The 26,850-nt window shown below is 39.6% G+C and overlaps 1 protein-coding gene across 1 annotated transcript in view; it reads right to left on the bottom strand.

Moving 5' to 3' along the window:
- Positions 1–592: 592 nt before the first annotated feature.
- F13A1 (coagulation factor XIII A chain) overlaps positions 593–26,850 on the bottom strand; it is a 275,410-nt gene continuing 249,152 nt past the window's right edge. The window contains exons 13-14 of the mRNA XM_007935344.2: positions 17,557–17,693; positions 593–746 (exon numbers count right to left, since the gene is read on the bottom strand). Coding sequence (XP_007933535.1) covers positions 593–746; positions 17,557–17,693 — 291 coding nt within the window. The remainder of the gene's footprint in view (positions 747–17,556; positions 17,694–26,850) is intronic.

Genomic DNA, 26,850 nt, shown 5'->3' with positions numbered 1-26,850 from the left:
GGCAGGCAGTCACTTTGCTGCAGGTGCAAGATAAAAGACCTTTCTGTGGCTTTGCCAACAAGAAAAATGTTGTGCTCAATTCCTGGGAAAAATATTCTGACACAGGTATTCTAAATCCAAGAAAAGGGAATAGAGTTCAAAGGCCCAAATCATTTGCTTCCCTCCTTTTTGGGGAATGTGTTACTCCTACGGGGCTGAGTAAGGAATCAGAAGTCTTGTTTTAAATGAGGCCATGTATTGGGCAAATCTCTGGGCTAAGGGAAGTCCTCTTATACTTGAAGTTCTAGCCATTTGTGATGATAAATGATGACTTTTACACTTATGAGCTATGAGCGCTTAATTAGAGCTTAATTAAAGCTAATGCTCAGAATGCTTTGGAAGCTGGCGATTAAAAACTGACTTCCATGCTGAATAGCCTGGGTTTGGAAAAGTGTATCTTGGAACAGAAGGCACCTCCACTCTGGGGTTTTATCTGGTGTTATTTGGCCTATGCACCCAAGTTAAAGCAAGAGCTGATTATTTGTACATTAGAACATCCTTGGCCAAGACTATAAGAGACTAAGTGCCTGGTGCACCTCAGCCTCCCATGTGTTTACACAGAAGGTCGTCTCTGAATCTCCACGTCCAGCTCACCATACACGTGTCTCAGAGTGTCACTCGTCAGGCTGGCCATCAGCTTCCGAGGACCAGAGACCCAAGGCCGGAATACTTCTTCCCACTGCACAGTGGCATTGGGTTGGATTTCACTGGGAGGGTAGAAAAGAGAGGAGGACAGTTATTACTCCTCAGAAGGGTAGGTCCAGTTTTCCACCTTGGTCAGGTAGTAGTGAGAACCCCTGTGAGTCACTGCTCTTTTTCTCAATTTATGGTGGTATATGAGGGCAGAAGAGCCCGGTTGGTTGGTTCAGTAAATTCCAACACAAACAAGGCTCCTTCCTGATGCTCTGCCAGAGCCCTCAGCAACAGTCTTATTGGCCATGATTCCTTCCACTGACCTCCTAGCAGATGTGTCCATCCAAGGTGGGGAGCTGGGGTGAACCCCATGTGACCATGAGCTAATAGAACTCAAGCTTGTCCCCAAGCCCTCCCCATCAGCTTCACCTATATGACCCACCTTCTGCTTCACTCACATTTACCACTATACTTGCCTCCTGGGTTAGAATCCTGTCTGAATCCCCAACCGCCTTTTCTGAGGACCTGACACCTTATTAAGCACAAACACAATGCACGGCTGTGAAGTTGGATCCGACTCACAGTAACCCCTTCTTGGGTTTCTGAGGTGGTATCACTAGCTCTGGTAGCATAGTGCCTAAGGCACTTGACTGCTAACCAGAAGGCTGGCGGTTCAAACCACCAGCCACTCCTCGGAAGGAAGGTTGGGCAATCTACTTTCGTAGTGACACTGCCTCAGAAACCCAAGGAGGGGTCGCTATGAGTTGGGTCCAACTTGACGGCACATAACAACAACAACAACAACATCACTACAGAAGTAGATTGCCCAACCTTCCTTCTGAGGAGTGGCTGGTGGGTTTGAACCACTAGCCTTCTGGTTAGCAGTCAAATGCCATAGGCACTACGCCATCACCACTCCCTGACACCTTAGTAAGGTCTTGCAAATTCTCCTGGTTGAGATCTTGTTTCCAGGTCCAGCACCTGGAACATCACACTTCCTGCTGCTATCTGACTTTGACTATATCTTTATGCTGTACTTTATAATCCTGTTCCCACCATTAGGTCCCTCCATCCATGTTCCTTTCTCCTATACTCAACTGTCATTGCCAGTGCCCTAATCCACCTTGGTAAATGAGTTAGTCTTTCCTGGTCCCAGTGTTCTCCTCATAAACTTCATGGCCAAGTCCAGTCCCAGGGATGATTGTGATCATCAGGCTCAGGGGTACTGAGGCTTTTCTGGGGTGCTTCACATGTATTGTGCTTTGTAAGCTTCGGGAGGAAGATAGTGCATGTATGTTTTATATATGTGATAGCCCCACTAGGTAGATACTATTCTATACATGTTATAAGTAAGAAAATTCAAGAGTTAAACAAGTAAAGTAGCTTTTCTAAGATTATACAGCTGGCTGATTATATAGATTGGCAGATTATATAGATTGGCAGAGGTGAGATTTGAATCCAGGTTGTCTGATTTCCAAACCAGTACTCTTGCTATTGTTGCACATTGTATTTCACCTTTTCTGAACATTCTGTGACTTTTTTCAAATATTTTTATTTGTCAACCAATAAAACATCCCTTTTTTTCAATCTTAAGACTTACTGTGAGGTGTTGTTCTTCAACAATTCCTGGGATCTGCTCTCTGGGCCAAAAGTAGGGAATGTGCTGCCTGGTTTACCATGATCCTCAAGGCCTGGCAATTTTCATGGAATTATTGAGACACAGACTTGGAAGAGACTTTAGAAATCACTTCCTCCAACTGTCCCATTTAACAGTTGAGGAAACTGAGATGCTAAAGAGCCTAGTCCAAAGTCACTCAGCTCAATGACCCAGAGAGTAGAAGAACATTAGCATCAGTTATATGTTCTTTCTAGATTCTGCTAGCACAATAGGGTTTATTCTATTTTGAATTTCATGAAAACCTGAAGGCCAGGAAGCAAAATGAGGGATTTTAAAAAGACTTGCCACACAGCAAAAGAGTTGGCTGCCTCCACAGAGAGCAATCTGTTTCATGTGATTGGTACAATGTAGCATTTATTATAAATATGGGTAGTTCAGATATAAATCCAGTTGATCCTCAGTTACTGAATCTATTGCCTATGACTACTGAAATTGTTGCCTACTGAACTTGTATTCCAATGGATTTTGGGACATAAGAATCTAATTCCAATTGAGTTGAGTTCTACTCATGGTGATCCCACATGTGTCAGAGTAGAACTGTGCTCCATGGGGTTTTCAATGGCTGAATTTTCCAAAGTAGATCTCTAAGCTTTTCTTTCAAGGTGCCTCTGGGTGGACTCAAACCTCCAATCTTTTGGTTAGCAGCTGAGTGCATTAACTATTTGTTTTACTCAGGGTCTCCATATAAAGTCTCTGTAAATAATTAACAGTTAGGGGTGCTTAGAAGTTAGGGAAATGGGAAGCTTGATATCTCTGCAATTAATACCAAGTGAAAAATGACCTTATTTCTACTATGTGATAAATTTGGTCTCTAAGTGAACACTATGAGATATGTGTGATTTATATTGATGATTATATCTGCCTGTCAGATGGAGCTATAAAGAGAAAAGCAAATCGGAGTGAATGTATCTATTTTAATTGTAAAACACCAATGACATGATGGCTATCTAAACAGTATGCTGTGACTGTGTGTCTATATAATGAAATGTGTAGTGCTTAAAAACATGAGTTACTTACCTAAACACCACATCCTCTGCCTGTACAGAGACAGGACCTCAAGCTTCTGCCCTAACATCAACAAGGCAGACTTCCTCATGGGTCTGTTTAGAATGTACCAGCACCTCCCCCATCCAGTCATTGTTGGTTGCAAGCCTATTGAGAATTGCTACAGAAGGCCCATAGAGTGGACTCTACTCTCATTGTCAACACTCTACTTGGCTCCCTGTGCACCCTGTAGCTCAGGCTTCTGAAACCAACAAGAGTCAGTTCTGGTCTATCTGCTCCCCCTTTCAGTCAGTGCTGAGGATGGCTGACTGAGGCTTCTGTATGCTAAGAAGCAGACAACTTTAGTGGAGACTAGACCCACAGCCAACATATTCTGGGGAAGTGGCTCTGATAGCAACAAGGCAGACCTCCCTGGAGGTCTGTTTGGTATGTGATAGCCTCTCCCCCACCTAGACATTATTATCTACAAACCTATTGTGAATTGCTACAGAAGGCCCCTGCAGTGGAGTCTGCTCCCATAGTCAGCACTCTACCTGTCTCCCTGTGTACCCCAAAGCTCAGGCCTCTGAAACCAACAAGACAGACCTACCTGGGGATCTGTTTGGATTTGTCCTCTCCCCCTTACTGTTGGCATGGAGGACTGCTAACTGAGGCTACTGTGTGCTAGGAAGCAGATGTCTTGAGTGGAGGCTGCACCCACAACCAACATATTACAAAACAGGCTCTGATAGCAACAAGGCAGATCACTCTGGAAGTCCATTCAGAGAGTGACTACCCCTTTCCCAACAGTAACTGTCAGCTGCTGGACTGATATGAAGTCCTACAGAAGATTCCTTACAGTGGAGTCAGTGGAGGTGGGTCACCTAAGTGGTCACCAGAGGGCTACTGGGGCTCTGAGACCAACAAGACAGATCTCTCAGAGGTCCTGCTGGGGAATGCCAGTCCCTCCTCCTAAAACAGAAGACAGTCTGTCTGTGCTTCCCTAAATGCCAGCTTAAATATAAGCAGCCCCCATACCACAGGGGAGGAAATCTTGGGGGAGAACTGGAAGGCAACACCAAGCCCCAAAGGAGGCTTGCTGGGTGTGGGTTTTATGACTAAAAACATGATTGAAGAAACAGAGAAGAGAAAAGGGGAATAACCAGAGAGAGGAGACTTCAGCCCCTGTTGGGCAGATCGATTAGTAAATAATATGTTGCCTGAGTGGTGGTGCTCACTGGTGGACAGACTAACCACAGCATGTTCTCTGGTGTTTTGGGAAGAGAATGAAAATTGAAGAATGGTATCTGGAACTTTTAAATCCTAGTTAAACCAGGGAGAGAGAAAGCTATCAAAGAGAGGGAAAGGAAATAATAAGCAAAGATCAAAGGCTCTTCCCATGTAAGAATTTCTTGCAGAAAGTAGTATGGGCAAAACCACCAAATACTGGGGAAAACTGAGAAAGTTGACATTCTTGAAAAATCTAATTTCACAGGAAAAAAATCACAAGATCCACAAAGAACAGAGAAACAATGGCCCATCAAATGAACATGACAAAGGAAGTGAAAGCACATCTAGGGTTGACCAAGTAATGGAAAAAAAAGGAAGAATATAATTAAAAAATATTAAACATAATTAAAGAACTGAGGGAAACCAGAAACAAAAAGGTAAAATAGATAAGAAAAACAATGCAGGAACAAAATGAGGATCTATAAAAAAGAAATACAGCAACTGAAAATGATCATAAATGAAGTGAGAAACACAATAGTAGGATTTACCCACAGATTTAGTCAGGCAGAAAAACGAATCGGTGAATAAGAGGATACGAGTTAAAATTCCAGATGCTGAAGAGTAACAAGAATGGAGGCTCAAGAAGGCTGAGCACAGTTTAATGGAATTATGGAACAACAGATGTCTAATATAAACATCATGGGAATTCCTGAAGGAGATGAAAGAAAGGGACAGAAAGAATATTTGAAGAAATAATAACAGAAAATCTCCCCAATCTAATGAAGGACATGAATCTACAAATCCAAGAAACTTAATGAACCTTAAGCAAGATAAAATCAAAGAGATCTACTTGAACACACATCATGGTGAGATTCTTAAAAATTAATAATAAAAAGAGAATTTGAAAGCCGTGAGAAAGAAGCAAATAATCACATATAAAGGATTGTCAATAAGATTAAGTGCCAATTTTTCCTGAGAAACATTGGAGGCCAGAGATGATGTAATAATATATTTAAAATGCTAAAAAAAACAAACTGTCAACCAAGAATACTATACCCAATGAAACTACCTTCAAGAAATTGGGTGAAGTTAAAACATTCTGAGAAAAACAGAAGCTGAGAGAGTTCATATCACCACACCAGCCCTACCAAAAAAAAAAGCTAACAGCAGTTCTGTATGGAAAGGAAAAGACACCACCAGAAAGTCATTCATAGCTATACATAAAAGAGAGATCCATAATAAAGGGATTTGCACAGACAAGTGTAAGGGCTAGTAATAAGTTATTCATACTTGATAATTCTAAATGTTTTTTTTAAAATAACAAATATATAAAAGGCAAGGATCAAATTATGTTACAGGATACATGAACTATAAAGACATATTGTGGTAATAACATTACAAGTTGGGGAGAGGAATGGCCTGGATACAGAATTTCTTGTATGTTGCTAATATTAAGTTGTACATGCTCTTAATGTAATACTCATGATAACCACTAAGAAAATATATGAAAACATGCACAGAAGTAAAGGAGAAGGGAACCAGAAAGGATAACTGCAGTAAATGAACAAAACACAAAAGCAAGCAGTACTAAAAGACAAAGACAAAGAAGGCTTAACACACATATAAAAACAAATAACAAATATATATATGCTGTTTACAAAAGACACACATTAAACCCAAGGGCACAAATAAGCTGAAAATGAAAGGATGGAAAATAATATTCCATGAAAATAATAACCAAAATAGAGCTGGAGTGGCAATCTTAATATTAAAGTAGTCTTTAAGGCAAAATCTGTCAGAAAAGATAAAGATGGGCATTATACAGTAACAAAGTGGTCAATTAATTAATTAGATTTGATAGTTATAAATATATATGCACCAGATACTGGGGAATCTAAACATATAAAGCAAATAGTGATAGAATTGAAGGGAGAAATAGATAGTACTATAATGCTAGTTTGAGACTTCAATACATGACTATTGGTCTTGGAGAGAACATCTAGAAAAGAGATGAACAGGAAACAGAGGATCTGAATGACACCATAAACCAACTAGACTTAATAGACATACATAGAAAACTCCACTCAAAAGCAGCACGACATATATTCTCCAGTGCACATGGATCATTCTCTAGGATAGACCACATTTTAGAACATAAAGTAAGTCTTGATAAATTTAAAAAGATTGAAATCATACAAAATATTTTCTCTGACCACAACAGAGTGAAGCTAGAAATCAATAAGAGGAAAAAAAGAAAAAGAAAAAGAAATAAAACCCTGGAAAATACACAAACCTATGGAAATTAAACTCACATTATTAAACTACTAATGGGTCAAAGAAGAAATCAAAAGAGAAATAACAAATTTTTTAGACTCAAATGTAAATGAAAGCACAACATACTAAAACTTATGGTATGCAATGAAGGCAGTACTTAAAGGGAAGCTTATAGCCTACATAAAAACAGAAGAAATCTCAAATTAATAGCTTAGCTCAACAACTCCAGGAACTAAACAGAGAAGACAAACTAGACCTAAATTTACCAAAATAAAAGAAAGAACAAAAATCAGATCATACATAAATAAAATCAAAAATAGAGAAATGGTAGAGAAAGTCAATAAAACCAGAAGTTGATTCTTTGAAAAGATGAATAAAATTGACATTTAGCTAGACTGACAAAGATAAAAGAGAAAAGATCCAAATAACCAAAAAAAAAAAAAAAAGAAAGAAGGGACATTACAATAATCTGATAGAAATAAAGAGAATTATGATAGAATATTACAAACAACTGAACATCTGGATAACCCAGATGAAATGAAAACATGCTTAGAAGCACACAACCTGCTCAAACTGATTCAAGAGGAAATAGTATGTCTCAATAAATCCATAACAAGTGAAGACATCAAACCAATGATCAAAACCTCCCAATAACAACAACAAAATAAAATCCTGGCCAGATGGCTTCACTGGGGAATTTTACCAAGCATTTAGAGAAGAATAGACATCAATACTGTTTAAACTTAAAGCTCCTGATCATCTGTACAGATGCAGAAAAAGTATTTGATGAAACACAACACACTTTCTGGATGAAAACCCTAAAGAAGATTGGAATAGAAGAGAAATCAGACATGACAAGCCAACAACCAGCATTATAGTTAATGGAGAAAGACGGAGAGCTTTACCCTTGAAAGCAGGAACAAGACAAGTGTGCCTGCTCTCACTATTGCTATTCAAAATTACATTAGACGTCCTAACGAGAGCAATAAGACAGAAAAAGAAATAAAAAGTATAAGGATTTTAATTTACTTGGATCCATAATCAATGCCTATGCAAGCAGCAGTCAAGAAATCAAATGATGTATCACATTGAGCAAATCTGCTGCAAGAGACTTCTTTAACGTGTTAAAGAGCAAAGCTGTCACTTTGAAGATTAAGGTGCAATTGACCTAAGCCATGGTATTTTCGCTCTGGTAGCATAGTGGCTAAGGCACTTGACTGCTAACCAGAAGGCTGGCGGTTCAAACCCACCAGCCACTCCTCGGAAGGAAGGTTGGGCAATCCTACTTCCATAGTGATACTGCCTCCGAAACCCAAGGAGGGGTCGCTATGAGTCGGGGCCGACTCGACGGTAAACAACAACAACAACAACAACAACAAATATGCATGTGAAAGCTAGACATTGAATAAGAAGGTCCACAGAAGAATTGATGCCTTTGAATTATGATGTTGGTGCAGAATATTAAATATACCATGGAATGTCAGAAGAACTAAATGATGCCCGGTTACCATCACTAAACATTTTGATCAAGATTCCACAGAAATATCCTGATCAAAAAGAGGAAAACTCAGCACAGAATTTCAGATTCTCATGGACTGTAGACTTTCTGGAACCATGTGGAGGTGGATGAATCCCTGAAACTATTGCCCTGAGATAATCTTTCAATCTTAATCCAAAAATATCCCCTGAATTGTTCTTAAAACCTAACAATGGTTTAGCTCAAGTAAATCTTGTTGAAGATAATTAAAAAACTGTTGCAGCGGTATATTGACTGGCAATGTTCAGAAATGCAAGCTGGATTCAGAAGAGGACATGAGACAAGAGATATCATTGCTGATGTCAGATGGATCTTGGCTAAAAGCAAAGAATGCCAGCAAGATGTTTACTTGTGTTTCATTGACTATGCAAAAGCACTCAATTGTGTGGATCATAATAAATTATAGATAACATTGAGAAAAATGAGAATTCCAGAACAGTTAATTGTGCTCATCAGGAACCTGTACATAGACCAGGAGGCTGTTGTTCAAATAAAACAAGGAGATACTGCATGGTTTAAAATCAGGAAGGGAGAGCATCAGTCAGGGTTGAATCCTATCACCATACTTACTCAATCTGTATGCTGAGCAAATAATCCAAGAAGCTGGACTATATGAAGAAGAGCATGGCATCAGGATTGGAGGAAGACTCATTAACAACCTGCGATATGCAGATGACACAACCTTGCTTGCTGAAGGTGAAGATGACTTAAGGCACTTACTGATGAAGATTAAAGATTGCATGAAGAACAACATAAAGAAAACAAAAATCTTCACAACTGGACCAATAAACAGCATCACAATAAATGGAGAAAAGATTAAAGTTGTCAAGGACTTCATATTACTTGGTTCTACAACCAACACCACTGGAGGCATCAGTCAAGATATCAGACAATGTATTGCATTGGGCAAATCTGCTGCAAAAGACCTCTTTAAAGTGTGAAAGAACAAAGATGTCTCTTTAAAGACTAAGGTGCACCTAACCCAAGCCTTGGTATTTTCAATAGCCTCAAATGCATGTGAAACCTGGACAATGAAAAGGAAGATGGAAGAAGAGTTGATGCTTTTGATTTGTGATGTTGGTGAAGAATAATGAAAGTACCATGGACTGCCAGAAGAATGAACAAATCTGTCCAGAAGAAGTGCAGCCAGAATGATCCTTGCAAGAGAGAATGGCCAGACTTTGTCTCTCCTACTTTGATCATATTGTCAGAAGGGACCATTCCCTGAAGAAGGCTATCATACTTAGTAAAGTGGAGGGTCAGTGAAAAAGGGGAGGGGCCTCAATGAGCTGGATTGACACAGTGGCTGCAAGGATGGGCTCAGGCATAGCAGGGATTATGAGGCTGGCACAGGATTGGGCAGTGTTTCATTCTGTTGTACATAGGGTCACTATGAGTTGGAGCCATCTTGATGGCCTGTAACAACAACAGTAGTAAAAACGATCTGCCTTGAGCATTATGTTCTTTTGAGAACTATCTATATGGGATCAAATTGACAACAGCAACTCAAAGGTTTAGATAGGAAACTTAGGGAACAGTGAGTTTATGTTAATGAGGGAGAAATAACTCAGAAAAGAAGGATGAGAATGGTTGCACAACTCAAAGAATATAATCAATATCCTTAAATTGTACACTTAGAAATGGTTTAATTCGTGCATGTTTTGCACAACAATAAAATAAAGAAAAAAGGTAATAAATATTTTATGTTTTGTCAAAAAAAAATTTCTGGGAAAACTTATCATTTTCTCTCTCTTGTCAGGTTTATATAAAAACCAAAGATTACTGTACACACACTGCAAACAGTTATCAAATACAGAGTTCCATGAAAACTAAGCTTCTGTTCCTCTTCTTCAACTTTGATCAAAGCAAAGAACTCCTACTCTCAACGACAACAAAATAAATGAAATTTAGAGATGAAAGAAAAGAAAACTCTATGAGCACAGGTCTACTCTGACACACACGAGGTTATCATGATTCGGAATCAACTCAATGACAACTATTTTTTTATGAAATGTCAAATCAACTAGCTCAGGATTGAAAGCAATGTTTATGACTTTGATAATCAGGCTGAGTTTTGTGTCAAAACTTTCTTTTCTCAAACAGTCTGTGTACTTGGAGGGTGGCTGGGGTCTGCATTAGACACATGGGACTGAGTTTTACGTGAATGCTTGTCTGAACACATATGAGACCAGGGACTCTCAGTTCTCTTTGGGAGGGTTTGCACTCAGATGAATGAAAAGGTAGAGGATGAAGGATTGAAGAGGAAGGCATTATTGCCCCCAGATTAAAGATAAGGAAAGTTCCTTTCAAAGATATAAAGTGGCTCCTCCTGGATTGTACAGCTAGTGAATGGCCAAGGCAGCAGCCTGATTCCCACTATTCCCACCAGCACTCATGACATAGGACTTTGAGATTATGAAGGGAGTGATTATGTGGAGAACTGGGATTAGAAAAGGATAGCATAACTTCAAGAACTGAGACATATTGGAGGATCCTAAGAAGGTGCTCTGTTCTCAGAAAAGAGAGAAGAGTTGCACATGGGAATTCCATGGATAAACTCTGAATCAGGGGTCAGGGACTGGAACAAAGCATGTTGTAGTAGACACCACAGAGGGCACTGGTGGACTAAAGGAATTGAGGCTGAAGGCTGCCACTATGGAGTGGCTAGCAGTGGAAGGGGTTACCACAAAGGGGATCTGTCAAGGAGTGTCAAGAATGTCCAAGGGTCTGAGCTACCTGAGGCCCATCTACCCTTGGGAGAGGGCCATACAACACTACTGTAGACAGAGCCCAAGTGAAGGGGAAACCTCAGCCCATATGTCTGTAACTGACCTAGTCTGCATCAAGTTAGGACCCTAGGATTCCTCAGGTGTCAGTAAAGTAATATGCATTTCAGCTGACTATAGTGCACATTCATTGGGAAAAGAGGGGAAAGGCCCCCATATCTCAGAATTCCAGATGAGAGGAAGAAATCCTTCCTCACTCCTATCAGCAGCCATTGGATTGGAAAAGGCACCTAAGGCCTTGGGTACTTTCCCTGGGGCTGCCCAAGGCATTGATTTTGACAACAAACAAACAAAATAAACCCCTCAATGTCACCAAGTTGAACCCAACTCATAACGGCCCCTCCTTGGGTTTCCAAGGTGGTATCTCTAGGGAAGTAGACTGCTCAATTTTGACACCAGTAATCTAAACTGTCTTCCAGATTTCTTGGCATAAAAGAGTAATCACCTCCAGTGCTGCAACTACTTGTAGAAACATCTCAATGGGTGTTTTATCCACTCCTGGAGCCTACACACCTACTTTGGTCATGTTGTTGGAAGGGACCATTCCTTGGAGAAGGATATCGTGTTTGATAAAGTAGAGGGTCAGTGAAAAAGGGGAAGACCTTCAACTAGATGGATTGATATAACGGCAGCAAGATGGGCTCAAGCATAGTAAGGATTGTGAGGATGGTGCAGGACCAGGCACTGTTCAGTTCTGTTGTATGTAGGGTTGCTATGAGACAGAGCTGACTTGATGGCACCTAACAACAATAACAACAATCTAAAATGTCTGAATTAATTTAGAAGTTTCTAACTCTTCTTAATTTTTGTTCTTTATAAATGTAGCTATGCAATCATTTTAATCAGTTACTCTATTTTTACACAAATAACACATGTGTTACACTTTTTTTTGCCAACTGCACACTCCCCCCAAAGTACTTTTGTAACCATGCTACATTAATTTTTCACATATTACTGAAAAAATTAGCATAGTGTGCTTATGAAAATACCTTGTGGGAGAGGGTGCAGTTGGGAAAAAACATATAACATGCAAATTATTTGCATAAAATATGGTATATAAAAACCAAAGTCAGGTGAAAACTGCTACACATCTACACAGCAGGATCCAGGGTTTGAAAACACTGTGACTTCATTGTTGACCATCACACTATAAAAGGTAGACAGAATAATATGAAATAGTGTGTGAAGAGAGGCTGAGATGAGTAAATATTTGTACTGCACTTAGAATAGTACCTGGCACATAGTAAGTGCCAAGAAGTGTTAGACATGTATTTTTATTAATGTTGTTGTTATTATTATCACCACCACCTTCATGGTTGCTGTTTGCCTGACTCTGCAAAATAATTGAGGAAAGTAATCTCCTCTTGTCTGTATGCAGACAGTTCTCTGTCCTTAATCTACAATGATTGATTCAACATAAAGTTTTTACAATATTTCCCAATAAAACTAAAGGTGTGCTATTTTTACCCTGATATTTTCATTATCTTCTTTGGCTCTCACAGCAACACTTTGCGAAGTGGTTGTCTTACTTAAGGGTTTGGCCTGAACCATGTCATGTTAGTAAATACTTCAAGCAAAAACTAAATCCTTGAGCTTATCTTCATTATTTTCTCTTACTCATAAAATTCCACATGCTGATATGTACATATATACAGAAGTAACAGATGCATGTCCATGTGTACATTTACCTACAGATAAGTATATACATGAAGATAGAGGTGCATAGGTCTATGTGTGCTTTTACCAACAGATAAGTACACATATGAAAATACAGACATGCCTGCTTGTGTGTTTATCGATAAATGCACACATGAAGATGCAGGTGCATGTTTATGCATGTGTCTACCAACAGGTAGATACATACATGTGTGAAGATAGAAGTGCATGTCTGCATGTGTGCTTACTGGCAGATATACACACATGTGCACATACAGATATGTATCTATGGTTGTGTTTACCTACAAATTAATATGCATGTGAAGGAATAAGTACATGTCTATATGTGCATTTACCAACATAAATACATACAGAAGGAGAGAAGAATAAAGTCATTTGCCCACTTATGGCAAGTGAGTAATATTGGAATAATTCTATTTGCCTGGGTATAGATGTTGTGATGAATAGTTCTCAGTAATGTGCTGAGCCATCAGGCTATACTGGCCATTCATCATCTTGAATGCACACAGGCAAATGGTATTATTATTACAATAAACTGCAACTACCTAGGGATTTTCCTCTATGTGTCTAACCCTTTGTCTGTCCTACTCAGGAAACTGAAAATGTAAACCAAATTCACAAAGTCAGGGAATTTTTCTCTTGAAATAATTCACGGAACCTAATCATTTTTTACAGAGAAAAATGAATCTGGAAGATAAATTATTTGACTGGAAGTATCAAATGCAGAAACATAAAAGTTGAAAGTCTGTGGCAGCAGAACCTGGGAGCGTCTGAGGTAGACGGGAAGCACTGGGGAGCAGGGACATAAGGCATCTTGGAGCACAGGTGGCTTGAATTCCTAAGCAAAGAACGAGACCCAGTACCACTCTTCTTCCTGGTTTCAACTCCCTGCTTACCAGCTCCATCTGTTCAGGCTTAGGATTTTGGGCATGGGACTCCCTCACTTATGGGGTCCTGAAAGAGGATGTGGTGGGCAGGTGGGGGTAATTCCCTTGAATACTCAAGATATGTACCTTAGAAAGGAATACAATCTTGAACAGGGTTCTGGCTCTATAGAATTGAACTTTTATGGGTCCAAGTTGGTACATGGATCTGTCCCTCTCTGATCAAAGCTTAGCAGCAAAAAGTACAGTGAAGTGTTTCTAGGTGTCTGAAAAGATGGAAGGGGTGCTGGCTGGCCTAGGTCTTGGCTGTGGCAATGTGTGCCTGAGTCAGGAGGGCATGGAGCAAATGAGAAGGGCTCCAAATTCCCTCATCTAGCCAGAACCCAAACCCAAACCAAACCCATTGCCATCGAGTCAATTCTGACTCATAGTGACCCTATAGGATGGAGTAGAACTGCCACATAGGGTTTCCAAGGCTGTAAATCTTTATGGAAGCAGGCTGCCCCATCTTTCTACTGTGGAACAGCTGGTAGGTTCAAACTGCCAACCTTTTGGTTAGCAGCTGAATGCATTAACCACTGCACCACCAGAGCTCCTTCATCTAGCCTAGATTACATATATTTTCTAAGTCATGCTCTTTCCGATTAATAGTCTCTGAGAAATTGGTGCAAATAGTTATTTGGCTCAGCTGCTAACAGAAAGGTTGGATGTTTGAGTCCACCCAGAGGGACCTTAGAAGAAGGAGCTTGTGATCTAATTCCCAAAAGTCAGTTATTGAAAATCCTTTGGAACACAGTTCTACTGTGACACACATGGGATCTCTATGAGTTGGGGTCAATTCCACCATAACTGGTTCTGAGAAATAGAGCTTCTCTTGCCTGGGAGAATTGCTGTCCTGAATTTGGGTTGCCATATGTGATGAAGAATCTCTTTTTGTCCTCTCTACTATAAGCCCATGTTTTGGTTTAAGTATGAGGATCAGGGAAAGAGAGGAAGACCCTCAGTGAGATGGACTGACACAGTGGCTACAACAATGGGCTCAAGCATAGTAACGATTGTGAGGATGGTCCAGCATTGGGCACTATCTTTCTGTTGTACATAGGTTGCTATGAGTTGAAAATGATTCAACTGCACTTAACAACAATGACACGAATAGTACCTTAACCATATCCGTGGGACAGACCATGCCCACCTGTATTTTCCACCTGTGGAGTTTAGTCAGAAGCTGCTATCTCACTTTTAGGGCATGCTGCCATTGGGTAAGGGCCTGTATAACTGCATGAATCTGAAGAAATAGACCTCATCCCACCAAACCCAGCACTAGAGACCTCTCAGGACATATATGTTCTGCAAAATTGTATTAAAATACATAAACTCACTACCATCAAGTACATTCTGACTCATAGCGAACCCTCCTTGGGTTTCTGAGGTGGTATGTCTACAGAAGTAGATTGCCCAGATTTCCTTCCGAGGAGTGGCTGGTAGTTCAAACTACCAGCCTTCTGGTTAGCAGTCAAATGCCTTAGGCACTATGCCACCTTCAAAAAAAGCTTTTTCATTTAATTGACAATGCCTTCTATTACTGACAACACAAAATTTCAACAAAAATTTCAAAACAGAATTTGGTCTTGAAAAGGTAAAATAAGGATGTGAGTGGGACATTTGCTTGTGTTCATGTAGGGAATGGCCTCTTCCATCCTTTTGCTGAAAAAAAAAAAAAAAAAAGCTACTCCTACTGGAGATGTCAAATAGTAACAATAAGCACAGCCCAGGAGACTATGTATTTAAGTCCCATACCTCCCAAAAGATGGACCACTGCCCTGTGTGAGGAATCATCTTTTTCTAAAACACAGAGTATTCCTTTTCATGTACTGGCATGCGATCAAGGCAAGATTCCTGAGATCTTTATACTGTGGTACAACTGAGGTTCAATGGTAGTTGGAAGTTCTGGGATTCGCACTGCTGCAGCCTGTGATGTACTGTTTGAGAAAGAAAAACAGCAGGGGGTTGTTTGGAAGAAAAAACGTGTTTCACTTTCCCTGAGTGAATCTTGCATCTGATTAGAGTGGGAAGGTGCGAGAATGGGCAGCTGAGGCTGTCGTTTCTGACGAAAGCAGGGCTATCTCTGCTGACCTCTCCCTCTAGCTGGGGTTGATTTCTAATTTAATTCTCTTTTCCTGCAACTTTCCTATTAGCACAGGAAGGCTGTTATGTTTTGTACTTGCATTTTTTTTTAAGAGCACTCAGATTATTTTTTTCTGTTGTTGATTGCATCAGCCAGCATTAGGCAATTCCTAAATGGTGAAGCAGAAGCTGTGAGCACTAATTTTCAAGAAGTGCAAAGAGCCCTTAGTGGGCAAATTCTCTTTTACAGGTGAACTAGAAGGGGTGAGTGAGGCCTAGCACTTGTCTCCATAGATTGTAGAGTAGGGTAGCTTCCTTGAAGGGTGTTAGGAAAATTCCTAACATTTTAGGTCAAAAAGTAATTCCCCAAGGCAACAAAGCCCTCCATCTTCCTTTCAGTGCCTTACAAGGTCACCCCACAGGAAATGTGCTAGATTAATTGATGCTGACAGAGACTTATTTGTGGTAGAAATGAAAGTAATAAACTTCAAAGATTGGGATCCATTCTGGGTGTCAGACTTGAAGAGGAGCATTGACAAATTGGAATGTGTGGAGAGGGAGGGAGCCAAACCCCATTAGAGGTGAGAGGGATCAAGTCAGGGCAGGTGTTTGACCCCCAATGGAGAAGACTCTGGGAAAGCATGACAGCTGTTTTCAAATATTTTCAAGTTGTTAGGGGAAAGAGAAATGGGTCTTAGTCTACCCTGGTCCAGATGACAAAATTAGGATTGTTGCTATGACTATACAGTAGAAAAGATGCTTTCTAACATATAGAGCTACCCAACCATGGAATGGGCTGTCTTGTCGGGTGATTGGACTCTCTGTCAATAGATACCACAGATATAGAGACCTATAGGGCACAGTCTGATGGAGCTGGGTGAGAAGAGGCTTTGTTTCATTAATATTATTATCCTTGAATAGGGAATCAAATCTAGACCACATTAGGGTCAACATTTTTCCACTAAAAGCAACAGTTCCAGAGAAAGGTGCTTGGGTTGGTAAAATCTGTGTGGCTTCGAAAGGAAAGGTCCTATGAAGAGAGATATCTTCCAGAATAATATCTGACACATGATAGATACTCAATAAATATTAGTAGAATTGATATGTGAGGAGGCAGTATGACAGAATCCCTGGGTGATGCAGTTGGTTAAGATATTTAGCTGTTAACCAAAAGGTTGGAGGTTTGAGCCCACCCAGGGGTGTCTCTGAAGAAATCTACTTTAGAAAAAATAGCCATTGAAAACCCTATGGAGCACATACATGGGGTAGCCATGAGTCAGAATTGACTTGATGGCAAATGTTAAGTGTTAGTATGGCACAATGATTGAACACTGGGTCTGGAATCAGCCACCCTGAATCTGACTCTTGTTCTACTCTTGCAAGCTGTGTAACAGGGTAGACCAGTCCACTTCTCCAAACTTTGAGTTTCTCAGCTATTATCTTCATAAAGAAGATAATAATAGTATCCACTTCATTAAAGGGGTTTTAAGAATTCAGTGGTGGAAGTGTGGTAAATACCTATTTTTACTTTATGCTCCACATAAAGGCCAATATGAAGGTAATAACTTCTCAGATGGTTTCATTGAGCATTAGCTGTAAGTTTAAGAACAGAGAAAGAGAGAGAGAGAGATAGAGAAAAACAAACAAACAAACAACTCCCCATGAACCCATCCTTTCTTCCTCACTTCCCCACCCAACCCCAGTCTTTACCGGAACATCTTTCTCATTGGTTTCATCAGTCCAGGACCATCCAGGTATATCCAGATGTTTTTCAGAATTTCTTTTAAAGGATTGGTGAACTCGACTGTCACAACCATGTCAGAACCAACTACTTTAGGACCACGGACCTAAGAAACGAGGAAAGGGAAAATGTAGCTCATTAGTAACCACTGAAACCTATCCTGTCTCCTTAACCAGCTTCACATTTGCTTATGGTTTACAGTATAAATGTTTTTTTTGGCCATGGAACCAGTGTGATGAGGAAATTTTATTGCCGTGACTGGGGATACTTATTGAGAAAAAATGGAAAATTGCTAATTAGAATCACAATCTTTTCTCATTATAAAAACCAACCTCATTAGAGCATAGGTTAATAGCTGTGGCCACTGGCTGCTCTTCATCAGCAGGAAGTGGAAATGAATTTGGTATAGCAACAAATTTCTATGGTGAAGGCCACCAAGTGAACTTTGCTTCTGGATGGGGCCCAAATTTCCTGCCAGGACATGGGGGATTCCTGAGTTCAAGTGGCAGAAAATGCTGCAGGGATTCTACCTTCTTACTTTTAGACACATAGGAAGAAATATGTCCACAGAGGGAATATTTCCTGTTGAACTTGAGGATGAGGCATCTGGATACTTAGGCAAAAGAATCTGGAGGCCCTATATTTGAGCCCAGGAGAGATATAAGGCAATTTGTTGGTGAGTTGATTCATAACAGCTCTGGATCATTGAGACATTTCTGAAAAGTACAGGGTATTAGGCAGAGTAGGACATGCCAGAGTTCAATGCCAGCTTCAACACTTACTAACAGTGAGGCCTTGGATAAGTTACTGAACCTTTCTGAGCTTCAGTTTTCTTGTCTTTAAAACTGAATGGATATTCCTATGGATAATTGATGTAGAATGCCATTATTATTATGAGCTAGTATGCTGTGTCTAATTATGTGCAACAAACTTGGATCTATATGTCTTTATGTCTAATATAACATAATGTGTTGCAAAGTGGCCAGGAAGCTACAGGAGGATTTGTTTGTTTGTCTGGGGATTGTACATGCTAAATAGATTCATTTGTATAAGCTCTAGGTATCTTGGGAACAAGGTAATAGCTCTTCCCTCATATGAAAGAGATAAACTGAGGTAACACATGTAAAGTTCACACCCTGTGTGGTATGTGTTGAACTCTCTGTCTGTTGAAGCTTATATTTTTCTAAAGTAGGAATGCTTGAGGGAGTTTGCTTTATTTATCTAATATTTTGGCCTACTTTCATCTCTAACACCTAATACATATTTGCCCAATAATTATTTGTTCTATTAGATTGACTGTTTAAAAATGGAATTTACTGGTTGTTTGAGTTTTCAATAAGCAATCCAGCCATTGTTACATCTTGTCTTTAACCATTGTATGATGTAGATAACCAGTGTATATCTGTGTTGTTGTTGTTTTTAGGTACCGTCAAGTCAGCTCCAACTCCTAGAGATCCTGTGTACAACAGAATGAAACACTACCCTGTCCTGAGCCCATCATTGAAGCCACTGTGTCAATCCATCTCTTTTAGGGTCTTCCCTTTTTTTGCTGACAGTGTATATCAGTAGATATATACAAATGAGCCTTTCTTGTGAATGAAGGTGAATAGAAAGGACATTTCCCCGAGAAGAGGGCTCTCATTCACTGATCTGAAGTCAAGAATAAAATCTTATGGCTTTACTCTTCAACCCATTGTTTGTGACTTACATCTATGTCTATGAAATTTCTAAGTGAAAATTTCAGCCAATTCTCTGTGTTTGTTACCATTTAAATTCCTGTCTCTTGGGGTAGAGCTGGAGTCCAAGGAGTTTGGGGCTAGAGCAAACAGTGACCACTATGGTAATCACAGCATGTCTTATGTGCCAGACATGGTGTTTGTGGTAGTTAAGTTTGTGTGTCAACTTGAATAGGCCTTGTTGAGTGGCTGGGCAGCTGAGTGTAGTTATTCCCCATGGTGAGACTGGTAATTAACTCCATGATGGCATCTACTGGAAAGTAGACTGGAATCTACTAGAAAGTATGTGGTCTGCTTCCTGTATATAAGAAGCAGCTTTGGGAACAGTCTCTAGCCTATGGCATGCTTGAGGCCTGCATGCACCTATGTCATTGTTCAGCAGCCTGCCATGCTCTGCCAACCTTGGGAGTTTCAATGGACTTGAGTTAATGGCCTGCCATGTGGTTTGGTAACATTGGGACTGTGCCTTTTTACTTGTCAACCTTGGGCTTCTCAGCCTCAGCAGCCAGCAGCTGTCTGAGTGAAAAAAAGCCTCTAGCTTCAGTGGGCCAGGAGCAGGAGGCAGAGCTGAAGCCCAAGGCTGAGGGGCTTTCATACAGCCCCTAGAGCCTGGCACTTTGAACTTGAACTTAAAGCCTCCAAACTGTAAGAGAATAAACTCCTGTTTGTTCAAGTATCCCATTTGTGGCATATTCTTGTCAGAGTGGCACTAGGTAACCAGAACAGTGTTCAACATTTGTACCAGTGGTTCTCAACCTGGCATGCATAATAGAATCACCAGGAGAACTTTTAACACTACAGGGGTCTAGACTCACCCCAGACAACAATCAAACTCTCAGGAAGTGGAGACTTTGATCAGTTTTTAAGCATCCTTGCTCATTTCTAAAGGAGCTCTCATGGTGTAGTGAATAAGGCATTTGGATGCTAACCAGAACGTCAGTGGTTCAAACCCACCAGTCTCTCTGGGGAAGAATGATGGAGTAATCTACTTCCACAAAGATTTACAGCCTCAGACAGGCTCGGCATAGTGACAGGGGGTCACTATGAGTTGGAATCAACTTGATGGCAGTGAGTGTGCTCTTTTTGGTTTTTGGCTGATTTCTAAGGTCCAGCCAGAGCTGAGAACTTCTGTCCATATCCTGTCTCAAGTAAGCATCACAGCAACACTACAGATGTATTTTATAAGTTCTAAGGAACTTGAGAACAAGATAATAATTATGGCTCTTCCCACAAGAATGAGGTCCTTTAGGCCCTGACCATTTGTGCCAAGCATTCTGTTTTGCAAATGAGAAAACTGTGGTTCAGGGAAATAAGTAACTTGCACAATGACTAGAAACTACTAAGTGACCTGGCCGGAACTCAAGTTAAAGTCTAACTCCAGAATCTGAACTCTAAGACACTGAGGCCAGAGAAACTGTAGAAACCAATGCAGCAAAAATAAAACAACCAAAATACATTTTGTACTGAGGTCCAAAACGCTAATTGGTAAGGAAGGAAGATTTTCAATTGGTGGGAAGTGTTGGAGTTTGGAACCATAGTGATAAGACTGAGTATAAATAAGGTTCAATTGCAGGGAAGAGACTGGCCGAATAACTGCCAAACTGAGACATGAATCACAAGTTGTTACTTATATGGGCTTGTTGGGACATGTGTGGGTTGGCCCAATTTGAAGGCTGTGGTGGAGCCAGTAGGGTTTCTCAGCCTTGGCTCTATTGACATTTTGAGACAGATCATTCTTTGTTGTGGGGAAGTGCTTTGCACATTATAGGATGTTTAACAGCACCCCTGGTCTCTACTCACTCAATGTCAATAGTACCCAGTTGTGACAATCAAAGTGTCTCCAGCTATTTTGAAATGTTCCCTGGAGGGCAAATTTGCCCCAGGTTGAAAATCAATAGTGTAGACAAAACATTTGGAAGACAGACGGAAATTGTCACTTTCTTCCCAGATGTCCTGATACTCTGTAATTTAGATGTTGGAAGTATAAAATAGTACATAAGAGAATATTTTACACGGTACCTTGGTTCATTTCCCAAGTGTGCCCAATATATTTTTTATAAATTGAAAACATTTTTTTTTTTTTTTTTTTTTTAGAAAACACCTTTGGATTTAAAAAAAAAAAATACAAGATGAAGGTAACATTTTTTTAAAAACTCTGTAAATTGGAGAAAATAGGGCTAGTACAGATATACTATTGACAAAAATATTTGCCAACATCACTATAATTCTTTCTGGGAACAATATTTTGGAGCCATATGTCTTCTCTATGGCATACTATTACAATAGTTTAGGGGTTACAACTTCCTCAAACTAATCTGACAATAGTACTGATCCTTCTTCCACATAATAATAAATATAAGATAAGGGGATTCATTCACTGGCTCCTGAAGTCTGTCCATAGTCCATTTGGGTCTCATGCACTACAGGTTAAGAACACTTTTCATACCAGTAGATGAGGTACACTAGCTCTACATAGATTGCTATGGTGTAGAAAGCAAAGTGCCCCCTTCTAGGTCACTGATGACAGTGATAGGCTGGCCTATGTGCATAAGACTTCATGAATAGGCTTTAGGTATGAAGATTAAGCCTTCTAGGATAATTGCTTGTGTCATACTTAATCAGTTTGCTTCCAGATATCATCTCTGTAATTAGCTCCTGGCACTGGCTTATTGGCAGTATTGCCCAGAATTCCCTGATCCTGGAGGGAAGAGAAGGCCTGGGGTGGGCGGCCGAGAGCCAGAGAGCCCTTTTTAGATTGTGATATGTTTCTTCTGCAATTAACAAAGATTAAGTGCACCTTTTATGACATTGTGTCTCCTGGACCCAGAATTACACTTTCTGAGATTATAATTAACCTTAGAAGCACAAACCAACCTAATACAAAAGCCTGTCCAATGTTCAACATCACAGTTTTCTGCTTAAGAAATTGAAATGCAGCTATTCTTCCTCCTCCTCCTTTTGAAAAAAAGGAAGCTTACACTGTATTTTCATGTTGTTTGTTGATTTAAGTGATGTACCATGCTAGGGTATCTGTAAGAAGCTGAGCATAATGTCGATCTGGGGTGGAAATGTCTATTTGCATCTAATTCTCCTAGGAATCTACTCAGCTCCTTTTTCTTTCATGCTGTAGAAATAATTGTATATCAGTAGTTATATTTCTGATTTTCTTGCTCTCATAAAACCTTAAGTAAAGAGAGCCTTTAGGCAATACAGAGAAGGTTAGATCAAGAAGAAACTTTTATATGTATTCACTTTAAAGAGGAGTATCCATTATATTCATCATATAATCAGAATAAAAGGACAAATCATGTTACTCAGTGGAAGCCTATTTTTTTTCTATACATTTGATGAGCCTCTTTCCCCTGGTCCCAATATTCTATTTTACATATCCATTTTTAAGAAATTGACACATAATATGATGTTTTTTCAAATTAAATTGCCATTCACCAATATTGGTATACTGAGTTATCTAATATGTTATTTCATGATAATGAGCAAGAATATCGGTAAAAAGGAATATTCCTAACAGATACACACACACACACACACACACACACACACACTTTTCAGAATAGATGACTTTTTAGGAAATTGCAAGATCTCTTCCATTGAGTACATATTTTCCAATATGCATAATTGTATTCAAAATTGAAACTGAATTAAAAGAAGACATTTGAGAAAAAAAATAAGAAACAATTTAGTTGGTAATATGATTCACATGATTCATTAGTTCACAATAGTACTTATTTCAAGTGTTTTCAATCATGTGATATATATGTTATTGGGAATTGAATTTTTTTTCTCCTACTCAGTCTATGGCCACTGCCAGTAATAACCAATTGATTGTAAAGTAGGACCACCCACACCACTGTTGCTTCTAACTAACATTTATGTTAATCCACTGATACTGAGTTAATTCTGACTCAGTGATCCTCACTGGGTTTCTAAGGTTGTAAATCTTTATAGAAGTAGATTGCCTTATCTTCTTCCTGCAAAGCAGCTGGTGGGTTTGAACTGCCGACTTTATGGTTAGCAGCCAAATACCTTACCCACTGCACCACCAGAACTCCTTAACATATATGTTAGCATTTACCAAATAATGCTAATAGTTTTACTATGGTCAGGAAATGTTGTAAGTCTGTGGTGCCCAATATAGTAGTCACTATGCATATATGGGGAGCACTGGTAGCATAGTGGCTAAGGCACTTGGCTGCTAACCAGAAGGCTGACGGTTCAAACCCACCAGCCACTCCTCAGAAGGAAGATGGGGCAATCTACTTCCGTAGTGATACTGCCTCGGAAACCCAAGGAGGGGTCACTATGAGTCGGGTCCGACTCGATGGCACATAACAACAACAACAACAACAACAACATGCATATATGACTATTTAAATGAAAATTAATTAAAATAAAACCAAATTAAAAATTCAGTTACTCAGCTGCATCACTTGTAGTTCCAGTGCTCAATAGCCATATGATGCTAATGGCTACCATATTGGACATTGCTATGAGACAGTGCCATAAAGTGATTTGCATACCTTAACTTATTTAATCCTCACAATCCTCTGAGGTAGATACTATAAGCCTTCATTTTATAGAAGAGAAAACTGAGGCAAAAAGAAGTTAAATAACACATCCAAGTTTACACAGTAAGATGAGGAGGTGACACTTGAATGTTAGAGTACCTGCTTAACCAGACCCTATACTGTGGTGTAACCAGTTAACATGCTTAGCTACTAACCAAAAGTTTGGAGGTTCAAGGCCACCCAGAGATGTCTTGGAAGAAAGGCTTAGCCTTCTACTTCTGAAAAATCAGCCATTGGAAACCCTGTGGTGCACAGTTCTTTTTTGACACACATGGGGTCATCATGAGTTGGAGTTGACCCAATGGCCTGTGGTTTATGTTGACTCTTAATACTAATTAATAATGATGATGATGATGATGATTTAAATATATTCAGTGATTACTTAGTAATTCAAGCATTTTGCTTACATCATCTCACTGAATCCTCTCTGCAGCCCTATTGATGTGGAAACTGAATTTTAGAAGGTAAATAAAATGCCCAAGTTACAGAGCTAGTAAGTTGGCAGAACCTGGAAATAAATCTAGGTCTTTCTGATGGCAATACATTAATCTTTAAACACTACATACTCTGTGATCTCTGACAGCAGAGAAGCAAAAATAGTGACATTTCCTGCTGGAAATAGTGTATTTTCTGAAATCCATTAAAGAATAATTTCAGCATTACTTCCTTATGTTCTCACTAAACCACTAGTTGAGGACAATGATTATAAGTTGACCCTGAACTAAATTGAAAATAAATACCTCCCAACACTTTTTGACTATCTAGGGGAGACAACAGCTTCATATGCTAGAGTGAAATGTGACAGGGTATCCTGCGGGCTTTGATATATATTAATTGATGATAATAGCATTTTTATTTTGGGTAAAGACAGATATATCATTCTTTAAGTGACCAGTAGCCCAAACATGGTGGGATTGTATAAAAAAGTTGATGGGATTTGGTTATTCTTGATGGTTTTCTGTTTGTGTGTATGTCTCAAAAAAAAAAAAAAAAAAAAAAAAAAAAAAAAAAAAAAAGAAAAAGCAAACAGAAAATGGATAGAGCAAATTATATTTCAGGTAACCCAGTTACAAGTGATTTCTCATTTTCATTCTCAGATACATGCCTGCCTTGCATTACAGAGTTGACTTGTAAATGCAGCCTTTTTATCAGCAAGCACACAGGAGATGCTTTTCTAATGGATGGTGTACACACTGTGTTTGGTTTCGTGTCCTAATCTTCTGTAGCCAGCAGCTGTGACTGGGATTGAGTTAGCTCCCCAGGCATGTAATAGTCATGATGCAAGTGTTTCACTGAGGCCCATTCTCTGGGATATGGATTAAATTGTGTCCCTCTTAACTATGTATTAGAATCATACCCCTATACTTGTGGATGTGATCCTATTTGCAAATAGTGTGTATCATTTTTTATGTTAATAGACTATACCTGAGTAGGTTGGTTTCTAAATTTAATCACTTTTGAGTTATAAAAAAGGGCAGATTAGACACAGACATACACATACAGAAGGGAAGGCAGATGCCATATGAGGATCGTCTCTGAGCACAGGATGGCCAAAGAATACCCAGAACTACCAACAAGGAGGAAATTGACCAGGGCTAGACTCTGATTTGGACTTTTAGTTCCCAGAACTGTGAGAAAATAAAATTTCTATTCTTTAAAGCCACTTTGTGCATATTTGTGTTAGAACAGCACTAGGACACTAAAACAATTGGCTTCATCTGCCATGGAAACTTCATGGAGGGACCTCACAGAGTGCAAGAACAGGGCATCTGGGGACATAATTGCAATGATGAGGATGTGGGTGGAGTAGACTTGGGATGAAGCTGAGTGAACTGTATGCGTTGGACTCTGGGTCTGAAAACCAGGGGCTGGCACTGTGTGCCCTTGGGCAAGTTGTTTGAGCTCCCTGGGCCTCAATTTCCTATGTAGTTATTGGGATAATTAAATGCAATATATGTTAAATGATCTAGCAGAGCTTCTGACACATACCAGTATCTAACTATTGACTCTGAGGTTTAAAGGAAGAAAATGTTGGCAGGTTGACCATCACCAATCCTCACATATAAGATCACCTATGGAGAATGCTGTGGATTTGGTTTCTTGGGCATTAGAGAAACCATACAGAGGAAAACTTTGTCCTTTCTGCCCACACTTTTTAAAGAGGAAATGGAGAAGCCCTCCTGTCTGACCCTTAGTCTACAAATCCTCAAGTGAAGGACTTCATCCTGCAGGGTTGTGGAGATGGAGCAGGGAAGGGGTGTGTCCTGGTGATTAGAGCTTGCTGTGGAATCATGAAGACTAAAAGAGAAGTCAGAAAAGAGAAATGTGCTTGATTGGAGATCTTGAGAGAGGAAATGTTTCTCAATGTTGAGTTTTCTTGGCTGGAATTTTCTAAATTCTTGGCATTCACTGAAACTTATTTACTGCACATTATGTGCACCAAAGAACCATATCATGAATGAAGGAATAAGTGAATGAATGAGTGAGTGACTGACTGACTGACTGACTAAAGCAAGGAATAAATAAATACTGGAATGTTCTTTTAGCCAACAGAACAAATAAGTAAGGAGCAAATGCATGTTCATAAAAAGTCTTGGAAATAGTCAATTGTTCTGATTAAAATTTAAAAAAAAAATTGGGGGGGCACCTGTTTGTCATGATATTGTTGTTGTTATTTGCCGTCAAGTAGGACTTGACTCATAGCGACCCCTCCTTGGATTTTTGAGGCAGTATCACCACGGAAGTAGATTGCCTAACAACCTTCCTTCTGAGGAGTGGCTGGTGGGTTTGAACCACCAGCTTTCTGGTTAGAAGTCAAGTGCCTTAGGCACTATGCTACCAGAGCTCCTCTTGTCATGATATATATATGTATATATATGTACACATATGTACACACACACACACACACATATATATATATATATATATATATATATATATA

This window comes from Orycteropus afer, unplaced genomic scaffold (assembly GCF_000298275.1).
Source record: "Orycteropus afer afer isolate SDZICR_OR568_19922 unplaced genomic scaffold, OryAfe1.0 scaffold00027, whole genome shotgun sequence".
In the NCBI taxonomy this organism is placed as follows: Eukaryota; Metazoa; Chordata; class Mammalia; order Tubulidentata; family Orycteropodidae; genus Orycteropus; species Orycteropus afer.
Note: the sequence above shows the minus strand (reverse complement) of the source record. Positions and strands in the feature narration are given on the sequence as shown.